The sequence below is a fragment of the Crocuta crocuta genome, unplaced genomic scaffold (genome assembly GCF_008692635.1).
Source record: "Crocuta crocuta isolate KB4526 unplaced genomic scaffold, BGI_CrCroc_1.0 scaffold5, whole genome shotgun sequence".
Lineage (NCBI taxonomy): Eukaryota > Metazoa > Chordata > Mammalia > Carnivora > Hyaenidae > Crocuta > Crocuta crocuta.
The window spans coordinates 1286707-1301402 of NW_027530500.1; the positions used below are offsets into that span (position 1 = coordinate 1286707).

The 14696-nt window shown below is 42.9% G+C and overlaps 1 protein-coding gene across 1 annotated transcript in view; it reads left to right on the forward strand.

Annotated features, from left to right (window-relative positions):
* POLR2D (RNA polymerase II subunit D) overlaps positions 1-14696 on the forward strand; it is a 450734-nt gene that overhangs the window by 433157 nt on the left and 2881 nt on the right. The window contains exons 2-4 of the mRNA XM_077766744.1: positions 5729-5753; positions 10736-10916; positions 13949-14044. Coding sequence (XP_077622870.1) covers positions 10777-10916; positions 13949-14044 — 236 coding nt within the window. The 5' untranslated portion in view covers positions 5729-5753; positions 10736-10776. The remainder of the gene's footprint in view (positions 1-5728; positions 5754-10735; positions 10917-13948; positions 14045-14696) is intronic.

Sequence of the window (14696 nt, forward strand, 5' to 3'; positions counted from 1 at the left end):
CTGGAGCTAGGGAGCTATGTGTTCGTTTTGTTTATTTTCATTCTTAACTTCCCTGAAGCAAGAGACTTTGTATGGCCTTCAGTGCAAAGACTTCAGACCAATTCTTTGTATTACACTTGGTTGCCTCTTGGCTATATAACTTCTGAGTGCAAATCATTGAACTCTTTAACGAAGTATTGTAGAGAATAAATCATAATGGGTAAAAACTGTTCTTTGTCCTGCCTTTTTTTTACCCTCCCCCCAGAATAGTAACATTCATTTTTTTCAAGTTTATTAGTTTATTTAAGAAATTTCTGCAGCCCACATGGAGCTGCGCCTCACGACCCCGAACCCAAGATTCACACACTGCTCGGACTGAGCCAACGGTGTTCAGTCTGCCTGCATGGTGACGCGCTGTCCATCATGATCCTCCGTGTACTTTTTTATTTGCACTTTCATTTTCCTGTGTGGTTGGTAGCAATGCCACTGGGGTTTTTAGAACCAAATTTCCTGAACTGAGGCTCATGACCCTTTAAAATTTGGATTTTTCTAGAAAGAAGGTTCATAGTTTTCATCAGATTTTCCTTTGAAACTGGCCTTATCCAAAAAGCTAAAAACAAGGGGTAAGGGGAGAAATGCTCTAACTTAAGATATCATTTGGTGACATTAATCCAAGCAAAGATCTTGGGACTTACTGGTGTGGTCTAATGTTGCTTTTTTTTTTTTTTTAAGTTTGTTTATTTTGAGAGCACATGAATCGGGGAGGGGCAGAGAGAGGAAAAGCAAGAGAATCCCAAGCAGGCTCCACACTGTCAGCGCAGAGTCTCACATGGGGCTCCATCTCGCAAACTGTGAGGCTGAGACCTGAGCCCAAACCAAGAGTCAGATGCTTAACTGGGTCACCCAGGTGCCCCTTACTGTTGATTATGTTAAAGGGAAACACGTTATTGGTGAGGGGGGGTGCGGAAAAGAGATGTGTTTGAAGACAATGGCCCACAATAGGTTTTCAGACATACAAATAACACATATGCTGGGACTGTTCTGAGGCCCTTACACTTGGCAGAACTCAAGCCTGTGGCTACAGGTATACGTGCTGTCAGGGCTAGGTAATTTGGAAACAGACTACATGCAACTGGTTAAACACAAATTGGTATAACACTACAGGGTGTGAAAGGGGTTCTCCTGTTTATTTTTTTAATTTTTAAAAAAATGTTCATTTTTTACCGAAAGAGTGAACAGTGGAGGGGCAGAAAGAGAGAGAAGAAAATACAGAATCTGAAGCAGGCTCCAGGCTCTGAGCTGTCAGCACAGAGTCTGAGGCAGGGCTTGAACTCGTGAAGCATGAGATCATGACCTGAGCCAGTTGGCCACTTAACCAACTGAGCCACTCAGGCGCCGCAAGGGATTCTCTGTTTCTTAAAAAGAAATTCTGGTTCTAGAAATTACTGCTGTATCTTAAACTACCGCCTACAGTTAAACAGCATGGGATTCCATATCACTGTGTTTTCGGGGGGGTTTGTTGTGTGTGGCGGTGGTGGTGGTGGTGGTGGTGGTGGTAAAATCTGCATAGCCTAACATTTGCTATTTTAGCCATCCTATACTCTTGAAATGGGAACTAAGCCACCTGGTCAGAGATCAGCAAGGCTAATTCTTGGGGGAGTGGAGGTGGGGTAGGTGCTTTAAAGCTTCTTCCAGACCAGTCTGGGTCTGACCTCGCTTGAAAACCGGGCTTTGAAATACTATTCAGTGAGCTGCTTGAAGGGCTTGGCTCTGGACCAATACTGCACAAAGAACCATAGTAGTGTCCTGAGGAACAGGATGCAAGTGCCGTCCCTTCTGAGTGTTTTCCTCATTTTGAAATCTGAGGATGTCTGCCTGCTGCTTTCTCTCTGTTTCCATGAGGTCCTGATGCCAGAGCAAAGTGAAAAACAAGTGACCCCCTCCAGTTTCAAGACTGTACCTATTGCTGGGGAACCAAACAGGAGAGAGAGGTCTCAAATTCATTCTATCACCCACTCAAGTTCCTGCTGCCAATCCAACCTCCCACCTGCCACCCCCAGCATGGTCATTCTTTCTTTATCCCATCCTGGTTCCTGACCAAATAAGTAGCCCAGGATGCTGATACTGGAATCTTTAGGCTGGAGGTCTGATAGGCCTGAGCTCAAATCTTGGTCCTGTCATTTATGAGCCAGCCACCTAGTTACTGCTCTGAGCCAAAAGTCCTTTTTTGGGGGTTTGTGACAGGACTGTGAACCTCCAGGGTAACCTGCTGGAAAAGCTTTGCCCAGGCTCCAGCACACCATTACAATGGCTGGATGACTGACTATCAGGACTGTCATCCAATGCCAGATGTAGATGGGGACCACTGGGCAAGTATCAAACCCTCTGGGAACCGTATGCTATTCTGGACATGATGGAGGAAGAAGCATAACTATGCTCAGACCTTCAGGTCAGGACAGGCTTTCTGAAAGGGGTGGGTGCTAAAGTAAGCCCAGCTTGACCTCAGAAAGAGATGGTTTTTCAGGGAGAGCCTGACAGTTCCAGCACAGGGCACATTGCCCTATCACATTGCCACAGGCCAGACAGGCTTTAGAATCCAAGAGTGGGACTCCCAGGGAAGCCGCCGGGAAGTTGTACCTGGAAGGCAAGGGTGGTTTGCAATTACACAACCTTCCCCCACCCCCACATCCCTATTCCTTTGTATCTCTAGAGATTGTATTAATAGCAAAAGGGAGGGGGTCACATGTTTATTCCTCTGGTTTCCTTTGTACACTTACCAGGCCACTTCCAGCAGCAGGTGCCAAGATTTTTTTTTTTAACTTATGAGAGAATAGGTGAAATTGGGAGATTCTATACATTAGCTTTGAGTATAGGGAGAACTGGGAAACACATCAGCATGGTATTTCAAGGGCAGAACACCTGAGTCCAGGAAAGATACTCGTGACTCAGTCTACAAGAGATTCCTTGAAAAGCACACCAAAAGTTTACAAAAGTTGTAAATTACTACTTTGATTGAAAAAATGTAGAGCAACATTAATAAAATATGTATTACAGCAAACGTGTTTGTATAAGATCTGTATAATTAGTGTTTTCCTTCATTCCCCAAGAATTATGTGATGAAAATGACATTTAAGCAAACTGAAATATGAATTTACATTAGAGTGAATATTCCGGGGCACCTGGGTGGCTCAGTTGGTTAAGATTCCGACTTCGGCTCAGGTCATGATCTCACGTTTGTGGGTTCGAGCCCCGCGTCAGGCTCTGTGCTGATAGCTCAGAGCCCGGAGCCTGCTTTGGATTCTGTATGTCCCTGTCTTTCTGCCCCTACCCCCCTCATGCTCTGTCTCTCTCTGTCTCAAAAATAAATAAAATGTTAAAAAAAAGTGATATTCCTCTTATGTACCTGATGTTATTCATGTTACTCCTCCCCCATCTCTGTTTGACTAAATGGTTTTTTTTTTAAAAATAGTTTATTTACTTTTGAGACAGAGAGAGACAGAGCATGAGTGGGGGAGGGGCAGAGAGAGAGAGAGACAGAATCCGAAACAGGCTCCAGGCTCTGAGCTGTCAGCACAGAGCCCGATGCGGGGCTCAAACCCACGAGCCGTGAGATCTGACCTGAGCCGAAGTCGGATGCTTAACCAACTGAGCCACCCAGGGGCCCTGACTAAATATTAAAGAGCAGTTTCAGAGGCAGCCCCCTGCTCCTCAGATCTCTTGTGACTCACCTGCCTCCCACCACAAGTAACTTTTTTCTCTATGTATCTTTCTACAGCATTTTCTTTGACTTTCTCTCCTTTCTCTTACCACTTGCCACTTTTTGTCTTTTATTATGGAAAATAAGTCCAGATTTTGCAGCAGCTGCTTTTGGTGATCTTGTGGGGACAGATTTATGACTGAATCACCTTTTTTAACCCCGGGACTTTCCACATAAGTGTTTATAATGGTTTCTTGAATGAAAATGTTGTGGACCATCACCCTGCAAAACATCACTTTGTGCCTTATTTTTCTCCTTCCTTCTTTCTTCACCTGTTGACTTCTGTCCTGCGGTGTGTAGATAGAAGATACCAAATGTTGGGTATTCAGCTTGATGCTGGGCCAGCACATGGTAAGGTCCATTAGGTATTTGATGCTTTTAAAGGCCTGCCGGTTGGATAGATGGAATAAAAAGGCCTATACGGAGTTCCAGGCCCATTTCCCACACCCAGCTGCTGCATGCCCCCAGACTCCTCATCAGGATGTTTGTTCTGTATGTCCAACGAACTGTGTAGGAAAACCTTTTGAAACAGTGTGCCTATGCTATATAACCTACTATTATTTTACCCAATACATTTCTTCCGGAACACAAAAAGTTAATTATGTAAAAATCATCTATTTATAAACCAAAAGAATACAGGTTACATACTATCTGGTAATATCTTATGTTTTTTGTGTGAGACAGAGCATACGTGAGCAGGGGAGGGGCAGAGAGAGAGACGGGGACAGAGGATCCTAAGTGGGCTCTGCTCTGACAGCAGAGAGCCAGATGTGGGGCTGGAACTTATGAACTGGGAGATCATGACCTGTGAAGTCCCAGGCTTATCCGACTGAGCCAACCACGGCGCCCTGGAATTCATCTTTTGTAAACACAGTCTAAATGATTAGCTAAACACATCACAGAGACAAGTCATGCCCTACTTATTTCCTTTGTTGTACAATCTTCTATTTTCTCTGAAGCTGAAAACAGCATGGTTTTTAATTTGCTTACTTTTCTCTGTATCATCCAAATGTTCCAACAGATGTATTAAAGGTCTCTCAGCATCACTTTCCACGTGCTCAGAAGTATCAGAATAATTCACTACAAATCAATCACATTTTTTTTAATAGTTTATTGTCAAATTAGTTTCCACATAACACTCAGTGCTCATCCCCACAAGTGTCCTCCTCCATGCCCATCCCCCCCTCCCCCCACATCCATCAGTCCTCAGTTTTTGTCAGCATTCAAGAGTCTCTCATGGTTTGCCTCTCTCCCTTTCCCCCACCATTTCCGCCCTTCTTCTCCCCCTTGTTCCTCCGTCAAGTTCCTCCTAATCCTCCTATACGTGCAAACATATGATATTTGTCCTTCTCTGCCTGACTTATTTCGCTCAGCATAACACCCTCAAGGTCCATCCATGTTGCTACACATGGCCAGATTTCATTGTTTCTCATTGCCATGTAGTATTCCATGGTATAGATAAACCACATCTTCTTGATCCATTCATCTGTTGATGGACACTTAGGCTCTTTCCATGTTTTAGCTATTGTGGAGAGTGCTGCTATGAACATTGGGGTACATGTGCTCCTATGCATCAGCATTTCTGTATCCCTTGGGTAAATTCCTAGCAGTGCTATTGCTGGGTCATAGGGGAGTTCTATTGTTAGTTTCCTGAGGAACCTCCACACTGTTTTCCAGAGGGGCTGTACCAGTTTACATTCCCACCAACAGTGTAGGAGGGTGCCCGTTTCTCAATCACATTTTTTAAAATACCTAAGCGTTCAAAGAAATTCCACTGTATGTTTTCGGCGTCTCACTAACCCAGCTTTCCATCAAGGGGAGTTCCTAGGGTCAATTAGCGCGTTCCTGCATTTCAGCTAATCCTTCCCCCGGCTCCGGGAAGCAGGCCTTCCGACAGGGGAGGAAGCTGAGGTTCATAAAGGCCAAGTGAACAGTCCGAGAACACGCGACAAAGGGACCCCCATAAAGACCCGGGACTCCGCCGCCCTCCTNGCCTCACAGCTTATCTTTCCCAAAGGTGGGGCTGGGGTTGCGCGACGGCCCCCGGTGTCCCGCGTGGTCGCCTCAGGCCTGGCGTGGCCGGGCTGTGGCGGGCGGCGGGGCGGGCCCGGGGCGTAGAGAGGGGCCGGGAGGATGGGGGATGCGGCCGTGGGAGGGGCCTGGGCCCGCACCGCCACTGTTCTTCGAGAGCGGCCAGTCGGATTCCACGCCTGCTGCCTTGGAACCGTCGGCGCCCAGCCCCCCGCTGTCCCTGAGCAACTTCTTGCTGCTCATTTAAGTAATTTATCTTACCCGGTAAATTGCGAGGTGCTGCAGGGATGTGGCGAGGCTGAGCAAAACCGACACTGAAGTGGCAAGGACGTCATCGTTAATCATTAATACATTCGTGGGCGCTTGGCTGCCTCAGTCGGTAGAGCATGCGACTCTTGATCTCTGGGTCATGAGTTCAAGCCCCACATTGGGCATGGAGCCTATTAAAAAGAAAAATAGGGGGTAATGTAAGGTTGCAATAGGAAAAAGAGGCTCGCTTGGACTGAACTCAACTTCGATTTGCACAGAGGTGACTGGGTCTTTTAAAGGGAGAATGAAGAAATGGGGAGGAGGTTGGCGGGGTCTCCGTAGGATCAGGGGAGTGGAAAATTACAAAAAGCGGGATGGGGGGGGGTTGGTCGATTTGAAATCCATTTGGGTTTGTTAACTGGCGCTTACGGGAGTGAGACTCCTGTCTCCCACAGCTCTTCTTGTGAACTGACCGAGGCCCTGTCTTCGGGTGTTGGCTGGGAGAAACCGTATATTTCTTGGGCAGACTTCGGTTTTCAGAGGTTTTAAAGGGGCCTAGAGTCACCTAGGAATGTGGCCTTGAGCCGTTAGAAATTATGTTAGTGTTTTGTTAGAGTCTTTCTGGGCCAAGGTTGAGGCCCAAAAGGAGGGCTCAGAGGAGCCTGGCCAGAGTTTGGTCAAGGAGAGCCTTTGTCAGAGGACTGCCAGTACAGCACATTTCGCTGTCAGGGAACTTTTCTTGTGCAGCGTGATGTACTTTATTTGTAATTTAGAAACTAAAAATAAGCAAGAAGCTTATGGTTTTAAAATAACCATATTTTACTGGTACCGGAAAATGCAAATGCAAACTGAATGGCGGAAGTCTTCACAGTATCCACCTTAACAATAACCTTAAAATTATCCAGTAATTTAAAAATTATTATGTCCAGAATAAAAACTGAAACTCTACACCCTTGTCACTCAGAGGAAACTACTGTAAACAATTTCCAATCTAATTTTATGCTTACTTATTAATATGTACATACACTGTTTTCTTTGTAAAAATGAGATTATATGAAAGAAATGCTGCAGCCTTTAAAAATTTTGACGATATCAGGGTGGCCAGGTCATGATCTCATGGTTCTTGAGTTTGAGCCCCGCATCATGCTCTGTGCTGACAGTTCAGCAAGCCTGCTTCGGATACTGTCTCCTCTTTCTGCCCCTCCCCTGCTCGCACTGTGTTTCTCTCAAAAATGAATAAGCATTAAAAAAAGAAATTTTTGACAATATATTATGTAGAACTATCTTTTTTTAAACTCAAGGCCCAACCGGGGAGGGGGTGGGGCTTGAACTCATGACCCAGAGGTCAAGAGTTGTGTGCTCTGCTGACTGAACCAGCCAGGCACTCCTGTCTTGGTCTTTTAAAGGGCTAGATATACTTAGTGGTTTACCATAATACTATTTATCTGTTGGTAGGATATAGGTGGCTTCCAGTTTTTTATTTCATAGGCTCAAGGTCAAATATTTCCATAGGATAGCTTCATGGACGTTTCTGGCGTATAGAAGTTTATGTGTTTTTTTAAGTGTAATAACTGAGACAGAGATGGCTTTCTTAATGTATGATAAATTAAACCAACTTATTGTGCATAGGTTTTATCTAGGTACTTTTTATTTATGTTTTGATAAACGCAGGTAGCATCTGGTACGCATGAAAATTTTATTGAGTTCAGAATAATTAGATCTTAGATTCTGTCAAATAACAGTGTGTCAGGGTTCTGAATACCTGTTATCTTTGACCTCTCAGCTCGTGGGGATGCGCAGTGTTTATTACATAGTTTAGAACATGTGAAGATGGGGCATCTGGGTTGCTCAGCCAGTAGAGCATGCGACTCTGGGGGTTGAGGGTTGTGAGTTAAGGCCCTATGGTGGGGGTAGACTTTACTTTAAAAAAAATGTGAAGAGGGGGCGCTTGGGTGGCTCAGTCGGTTGAGCGCCCAACTTCAGCTCAGGTCATGATCTCGCGGTTCATGGGTTTGAGTCCCGCGTTGGGCTGTGTGCTGACAGCTAGCTCAGAGCCTGGAGCCTGCTTCAGATTCTGTGTCTCCCTCTCTCTCTGACCCTCCCCTGCTCATGCTGCCTCTCTCTCTCTCAGAAATAAATAAAACATTAAAAAGAGTTTAAAAAGGGGCACCTGGATAACTCGGTTGGTTAAGCATCCGACTTCGGCTCAGGTCACGATCTCGCGGTTCGTGGGTTCGAGACCCGCATTGGGCTCTGTGCTGACAGCCAGCTCAGAGCCTGGAGCCTGTTTCAGATTCTTGTGTCTCCCTCTCTCTGACCCTTCCCTGCTCGTTCTGGCGCGCGCTCTCTCTCTCTCTCTCTCTCTCTCTCTATCAGAAATTAAAAAAAAAACAAACAAAAAAACATTAAAAAAAAAGTGAAGATCTATAGAAACAACAGTATTTAAAAGATAAGAAAGCCTTTGCTATAGATAGAAAGCAAACAAATGTGTGCTAATTCATTGTAGGACACAAAGAATGGATGAGGTCACTGAAAGTATCTGAATCTGTAGAGGTAGTTTTCACAGCATGTTTGCTGGAAAATAAAATTTGTCCTTTATCCGTGTGATATAATTAACAGCAATTCTACTGAAAAAATTAGTCAGTAAGACATTTTTTCCGAAAAGTCCCTCCCTCCCTCAATTAAAGACATACCCTAACATTTTGTACTAGAGAGAAAAATGTGTGTAGTATAAGAGCACCATCTGAAATTGCTACCTTTATCATAATGGTTGTAATGAAGGGTCCTCAAAATTCCCAGTTGAGGGGCGCCTTGGTGGCGTAGTCAGTTAAGTGTCCAACTTCAGCTCAGGTCATGATCTCATGATTTGTGAGTTGGAGCCCCACATCGAACTCTGTGCTGACAGCTCAGAGCCTGGAACCTGTGTGGGATTCAGTGTCTCCCTCTCTGTGGCCCTCTCCTGTGTGTTCTCTCTCTCTCAAAAATAAACACACATTAAAAAAAATTTTTTTTAATTAAAAGGAAAATTTCCAGTTGAGATACAAGGAATTGATAAATAATTTGGATTAATAAATGTGGCTGTGGTTCTTAAAATATCAGTGCAGAGGAAGAATAATATGCATAGTTTGGGTGCTCTGACCTTTCATTGTTTGAAAGGAGTGAAAGTGATGTATAAATAGTATTTGGACATCATCCTCAGTAAAGAATAGGAACAGGTGACTGGTCTCCTGCTGTCCCGTAAGTTCTGTTCTGTTACATTTAACAGGTAAATTTTGTTTGGTACAGAAAGGGAGGCATATCTCACATGGCCAATATTCCAGGAGTCTTAAAAGCAGTAATAGCTAGGGGGTGCCTGGGTGGCTCAGTCAGTTAAGTGTCCAACTTCGGCTCACGTCATGATCTCACCCGGTGTGGGGCTCAAACTCACAAACCTTGAGATTATGACCTGAGCCAAAATTAAGAGTTGGATGTTTAATCGATTGAACCATCCACGTGCCCCAGAGGACTTTTTAATGTTTATTTTTTATTTTTGAGAGCAAGAGGGCACAAGTGGGGGAAGGCAGAGAGAGAGGGACCAGAGGATCAGAAGTGGCCTCTGAGCTGACAGGCTGACACCAGTGAGCCCCATGCAGGGCTCAAATTTATGAACCTATGAGAGAGGCGGGGGATGGGTTAAATGGGTGATGGGTATTAAGTAGGGCATTTGTGATGAGTACTAGGTGTTGTGTATGAGTGATGAATCCCTAAATTATATGCTTGAAACTAATATTACACTGTATGTTAATTCACTAGAATTTAAATAAAAACTTGAAACTAAAAAAATAAATGAGTATTAAGGGCAGGAGATTTGTGTGATGGTAAATATTTGAAGTAGGCTTAGTTGGTAAACTACATAAGACTATGAAATCTGGGAAGTAGGGACTTACAGCCTCAGGCCCAATGCCTAGTATGTAATTTGGTGAATGAGTAGATAGTGGATTTGTATAGGTACAAAAATAGAATTGGGGGTGCATTATTAATGTTTTGTTGCTAAACATTTGGCCCTCCCTGGGGCACCTGGGTGGCTCAGTCACTTAAGCCTCCGACTTCAGCTCGGATCATGATCTCACGGTTCATGGGTTCAAGCCCCGTGTCGGGCTCTGTGCTGACAGCTAGCTCAGAGCCTGGAGCCTGTTTCAGGTTCTGTGTCTCCCTCTCTTTCTGACCCTCCCCTGGTCATGCTGTATCTCTCTCTCTCTCTCTCTCTCTCTCTCTCAGAAATAAGTAAAACATTAAAAAAAAAAATTCAAACACTTGGCCCTCCCTAATGTGTAATAGTTATTAAAATTGAGAATGTGATGTTAGTATTCTGGAATATATTGTATGGAATAATATATTATGAGCTCATGCAAGCTAAAGAGAAATAATTGTTGGTTACGATCCATTTTGAAATCAGTAAGTAGCCTAATTAGGATAATGACGTGTCATTATTTAATAGCATGTCCAGGTCAGGTTCTTTGATGTTAGAAACTGTAACCCCACTGAGCTAAACTTTAGTCTCATGAACTCTACTGTGCCTTGTGGTAGGCAGGCCTGGATGAAGGTAAAGCTGTGCGATATGAGGCCTGTGCATTTATGCAGGGACAGAAACTTGCTCTGAATCTTGAAGGCAGAATGAACATTTAGAAGCTGTCTTTTGAAGGAATATTTTCAGCTGACATTTGTGCTTCTCACAAATAGAGTTTGAAACAGCTGAGACACTACTCAATTCAGAAGTTCATATGCTTCTGGAGCATCGAAAGCAACAGAATGAGAGTGCGGAGGATGAGCAGGAACTTTCTGAGGTCTTCATGAAAACTTTAAATTACACAGCCCGCTTCAGTCGTTTCAAAAACAGAGAGACCATTGCCAGTGTGCGTAGGTGAGTGCTGAAAGAAAGTTTTTATTAATCCAAACCAGTGGACATCGTGTAAACGCTTTTGCCTCACCAGCCCCACCATCATCCCATGGATGTCATCTATACCATGAATGTTAGAAACATCATGTCTTTGTCAGAAATTTGAAAATAGCTTAGAAGACTAAAATGCTCTTTGATCACCGTTTCCTGTACCTGAAATCCTAGTGAATTTCCTGCACAGTAACCACTGTTAGCAGTTGGTTGTCAGTCTTCCAGATCTTTCCCATGCATTCGCACATATATATACACCTATAAAAAACACACAGAAGTGATTGGGGGGGGCGGTTAATAGAATGGGCTTATTTATTTTTCACCTGGAGTGTCTTCAGGATCTTTTATTTTTAATTTAATTTTTATTTTTATTAAAATTTTTTTATGTTTGTTTATTTTTGAGAGCGAGAGAGACAAGAGTGTGAGCAGGGGAGGGGCAGAGAGAGAGGGAGACGCAGAATCCAAAACAGGCTCCAGACTCTGAGTTGTCAGCACAGAGCCCTACGCAGGGCTCAAACTCGCAAACAGTGAGATCATGACCTGAGCCGAAACCAAGAGTTGACCGCTTAACTGAGCCACCCAGGTGCCCTTGAACACTGTATCTTACACCAAACTTAATTCCTAAGGAATTAAGGATTTTAATATAAACCATGGTGAATAAAAGTGTTATGTGACAGTATGAGTGAATATATGTATTATTTTGGCTGTGGTTAATAGGAATTTAAATATGGTGAAACTTGATTCACTTTAGTTGAATATAATAAGATTTGTGAGGGCAGGAACTTGGTCATACTCAGTGACAGCCTCATTGTAGGCACTAAAATATTTTTTTTTTTAATGTTTTTTATTTATTTCTAGGAGAGAGAGACAGCGTGAGCAGGGGAGGGTCAGAGAGAGAGGGAGACACAGAATCTGAAGCAGGCTCCAGGCTCTGAGCTGGCAGTCAGCACAGAGCCCGACGCGGAGCTCGAACCCACGAACCGCGAGACCATGACCTATGCGAAAGTCGGACGCTTAACCGACTAAGCCACCCAGGCGCCCCTGTAGGCACTAAATAAATATTGAATGAATAAATGAATTTACGTAAATATCTTTAAACTCTCCTACATCAAATATAATGCCGTATGCAAAATATAAGTAATAAATAAACTAGGAAAGAATTGATATTCTTAATATTGAAAACTCCAACAAATAATTAAGAAAGACATGACATCAGTTTTTAAAAATGGACACAGTCTCCAGTTAGAGGCTTAATTTGAATCAGGACTTCAAATGGCTAGCTAATTCACATGAAATAATGCTCATCTTCAAGGAAATAAAAAAAATGGTAAAAGAACTACGTAGATTTGAAAAGATTAAAAAGAGGGTTTCCTGGGTGGCTCCTTTGGTTAAGTGTCCGACTCGTGATTTCAGCTGAGGTCATGATCTCGCAGTTCTTGAGTTCAAGCCCTGTACTGATCTTTCTGCTGTCAGCACAGAGCCCACTTCTGTGGATCCTCTGTTCCCTTTTCTCTCAGCCCCTCCCCTGCTTGTTCTCTCTCTTGTGCTCTCTCTTTCAAAATAAATAAATAAACTTAAGAAAAATAAAAAAGACATTCATACTCTCTGGATAATTCGACTTCCAGGAATTTATCTTTAAAACACATGGTAATTGGGGTGCTTGGTTTGGCTTTGATCTCAAGGTTGTAACTTAGAGCCCCACATGGCATAGAGACAACTTAAAAATTAAATCTTTTAAAAACAATATATAGTACTCAAAACTAAATCACACGGTAACCAATCAAATACACAAAGAAGTCCATATGATGTTCAAAAAGCATTACTTAAAATGAATCATTGAAACATTCAACAGCAGGAGATTTGATACATAAATTATGGCACAGCCTTTTAGTGGAATGCCATGTTCAGGGTGGAGTTATGTGTGTACTAAAAGAAAACAGCTACTGTGTTGTTGAATGAAAAAAGGCCAGTCACAGAATGACATTTGTTATGATTCCTTTATTTTAAAAATTACAGAGGAGGGGAAGCTGATCTCCATGAAAACACTAGTTATTTCTGGGTAGGATTTCAGGTTATCTTCACTTTTTTGATATTTTTGTATTTATAAATAAGCATATGTTCATTTTAAAACAGACCCCTCCATGCACATACCTACTCTGTACTTCTTTATAAACCTCTTCCCATGTAACTAAGTTTACAGTGTTTTCTTTAGGAAATGAATATAGCTTTTTAAGAGACAAAAAATGATGAAAGAGAATGTATGAGTATATATTCTAAAACAGAAAAGTGTTTGGAATGGTACACTAAGATAATAATGATTTTGTTTAGGCGGTGATGTGGGGAGCTTTTATTTTTCTGTCCTGTATTTTCTAAATTTTGTGTGATAACTGATATGCTTCTAATAGAATGATAAGCACAGTAAGTTTTGTCTCTGAACAGACGTTTAAGGTGTGTTCTGAAACCCAAGTCCACCGTGGATGAGCTCTCTTTTAAGAGCTAGATGTGTGAAAACCCAAGATAGGATTTGACAGTGTTTTATACAGTTTGAACTAGAACTGTGCATTTTAAAATAAGATGCTGTTTGCACACACATTTGTACAAAGTAAGGTCTGCCCATATTTATTTTGTAGGTAAAGTTAAGAGAATTTCCTCCAAGTCCGAATACCCAAACAAGGGGGCAGAGAACAACAAAATAAATTCCTAGGGGGAAGGTTGTGTAGTCCTTAAGGCATAGGTGGTGGGTTTTCAGACGTTACCACAGCAGGGCTTCTCTTCTGTGTGCTCTGCTCTTGTGTGGTCTCTGTCTGGTTTCACTGTAACTTCCTGTTCTCTAGGAACAGAACAGGAAATTATTTGAAAGCGGGATTTTGCAGCCAAGCTAACCATATGGAAAGATTGCAAGTGCTTTGCTTTTTTTTTCCTTCTTGCTAAGTATCTTGGGTTCTCTTTTTCCTAATCATCATTCTTTGATTTTTGTTTGTTTTGGTTCTCTACTCCACGATCAGCTTGTTGCTCCAGAAGAAGCTTCATAAGTTTGAGTTGGCCTGTTTGGCCAATCTTTGCCCAGAGACTGCCGAGGAGTCGAAGGCTCTGATCCCAAGGTTAGTACCAGCCGTGCTGAGTTCTGAGTGTAGGATAGATCCTACAGGTAGGATTAGTGTGTCTAAACAGTGTGTGCATTTAAAATCTGGGCAGATAACACCAACATTCAGTGGAGTGCCTTTCTTAACAGAGTGTGAAAGTGATGGTTTCATAGCCCCCCAACTGTTAGCAAAAATGTGGAACAGCTGAATCTTTCATCCAATGATGGTAGGAGTGCACGTTAGTACAGTCCCTTTGGAGAACAAATGACCTGCATCTAGTAGAGTTAAAGATGATTATCCACTGTGACCTCCAGATCCACTCCTGGGTACATGCCCTAAAAGCAGCTCATACAGTTCATAATGAGGCATGTATTCTAATGCTTATTACTGCAGTGTTAGTGGTCATAGAACTTGACAGTCAACAAGAGTGTGAATAAATAAATCATTTATATAGTTGTTCCATGGAACAACATGGAATAATATCAACAAATACCAAAATGAGTTTGGAGTGAAAAAAATTGTAGAAGGATACATATAGAATGATGCCATTTCTTATAAAGTATAAAAACAGTGATGCAGGGGCGCCTGGGTGGCTTAGTCGGTTAAGCGTCCGACTTTCGCTTAGGTCATGGTCTCGCGGTTCGTGGGTTTGTGCCCCGCGTCGGGCTCT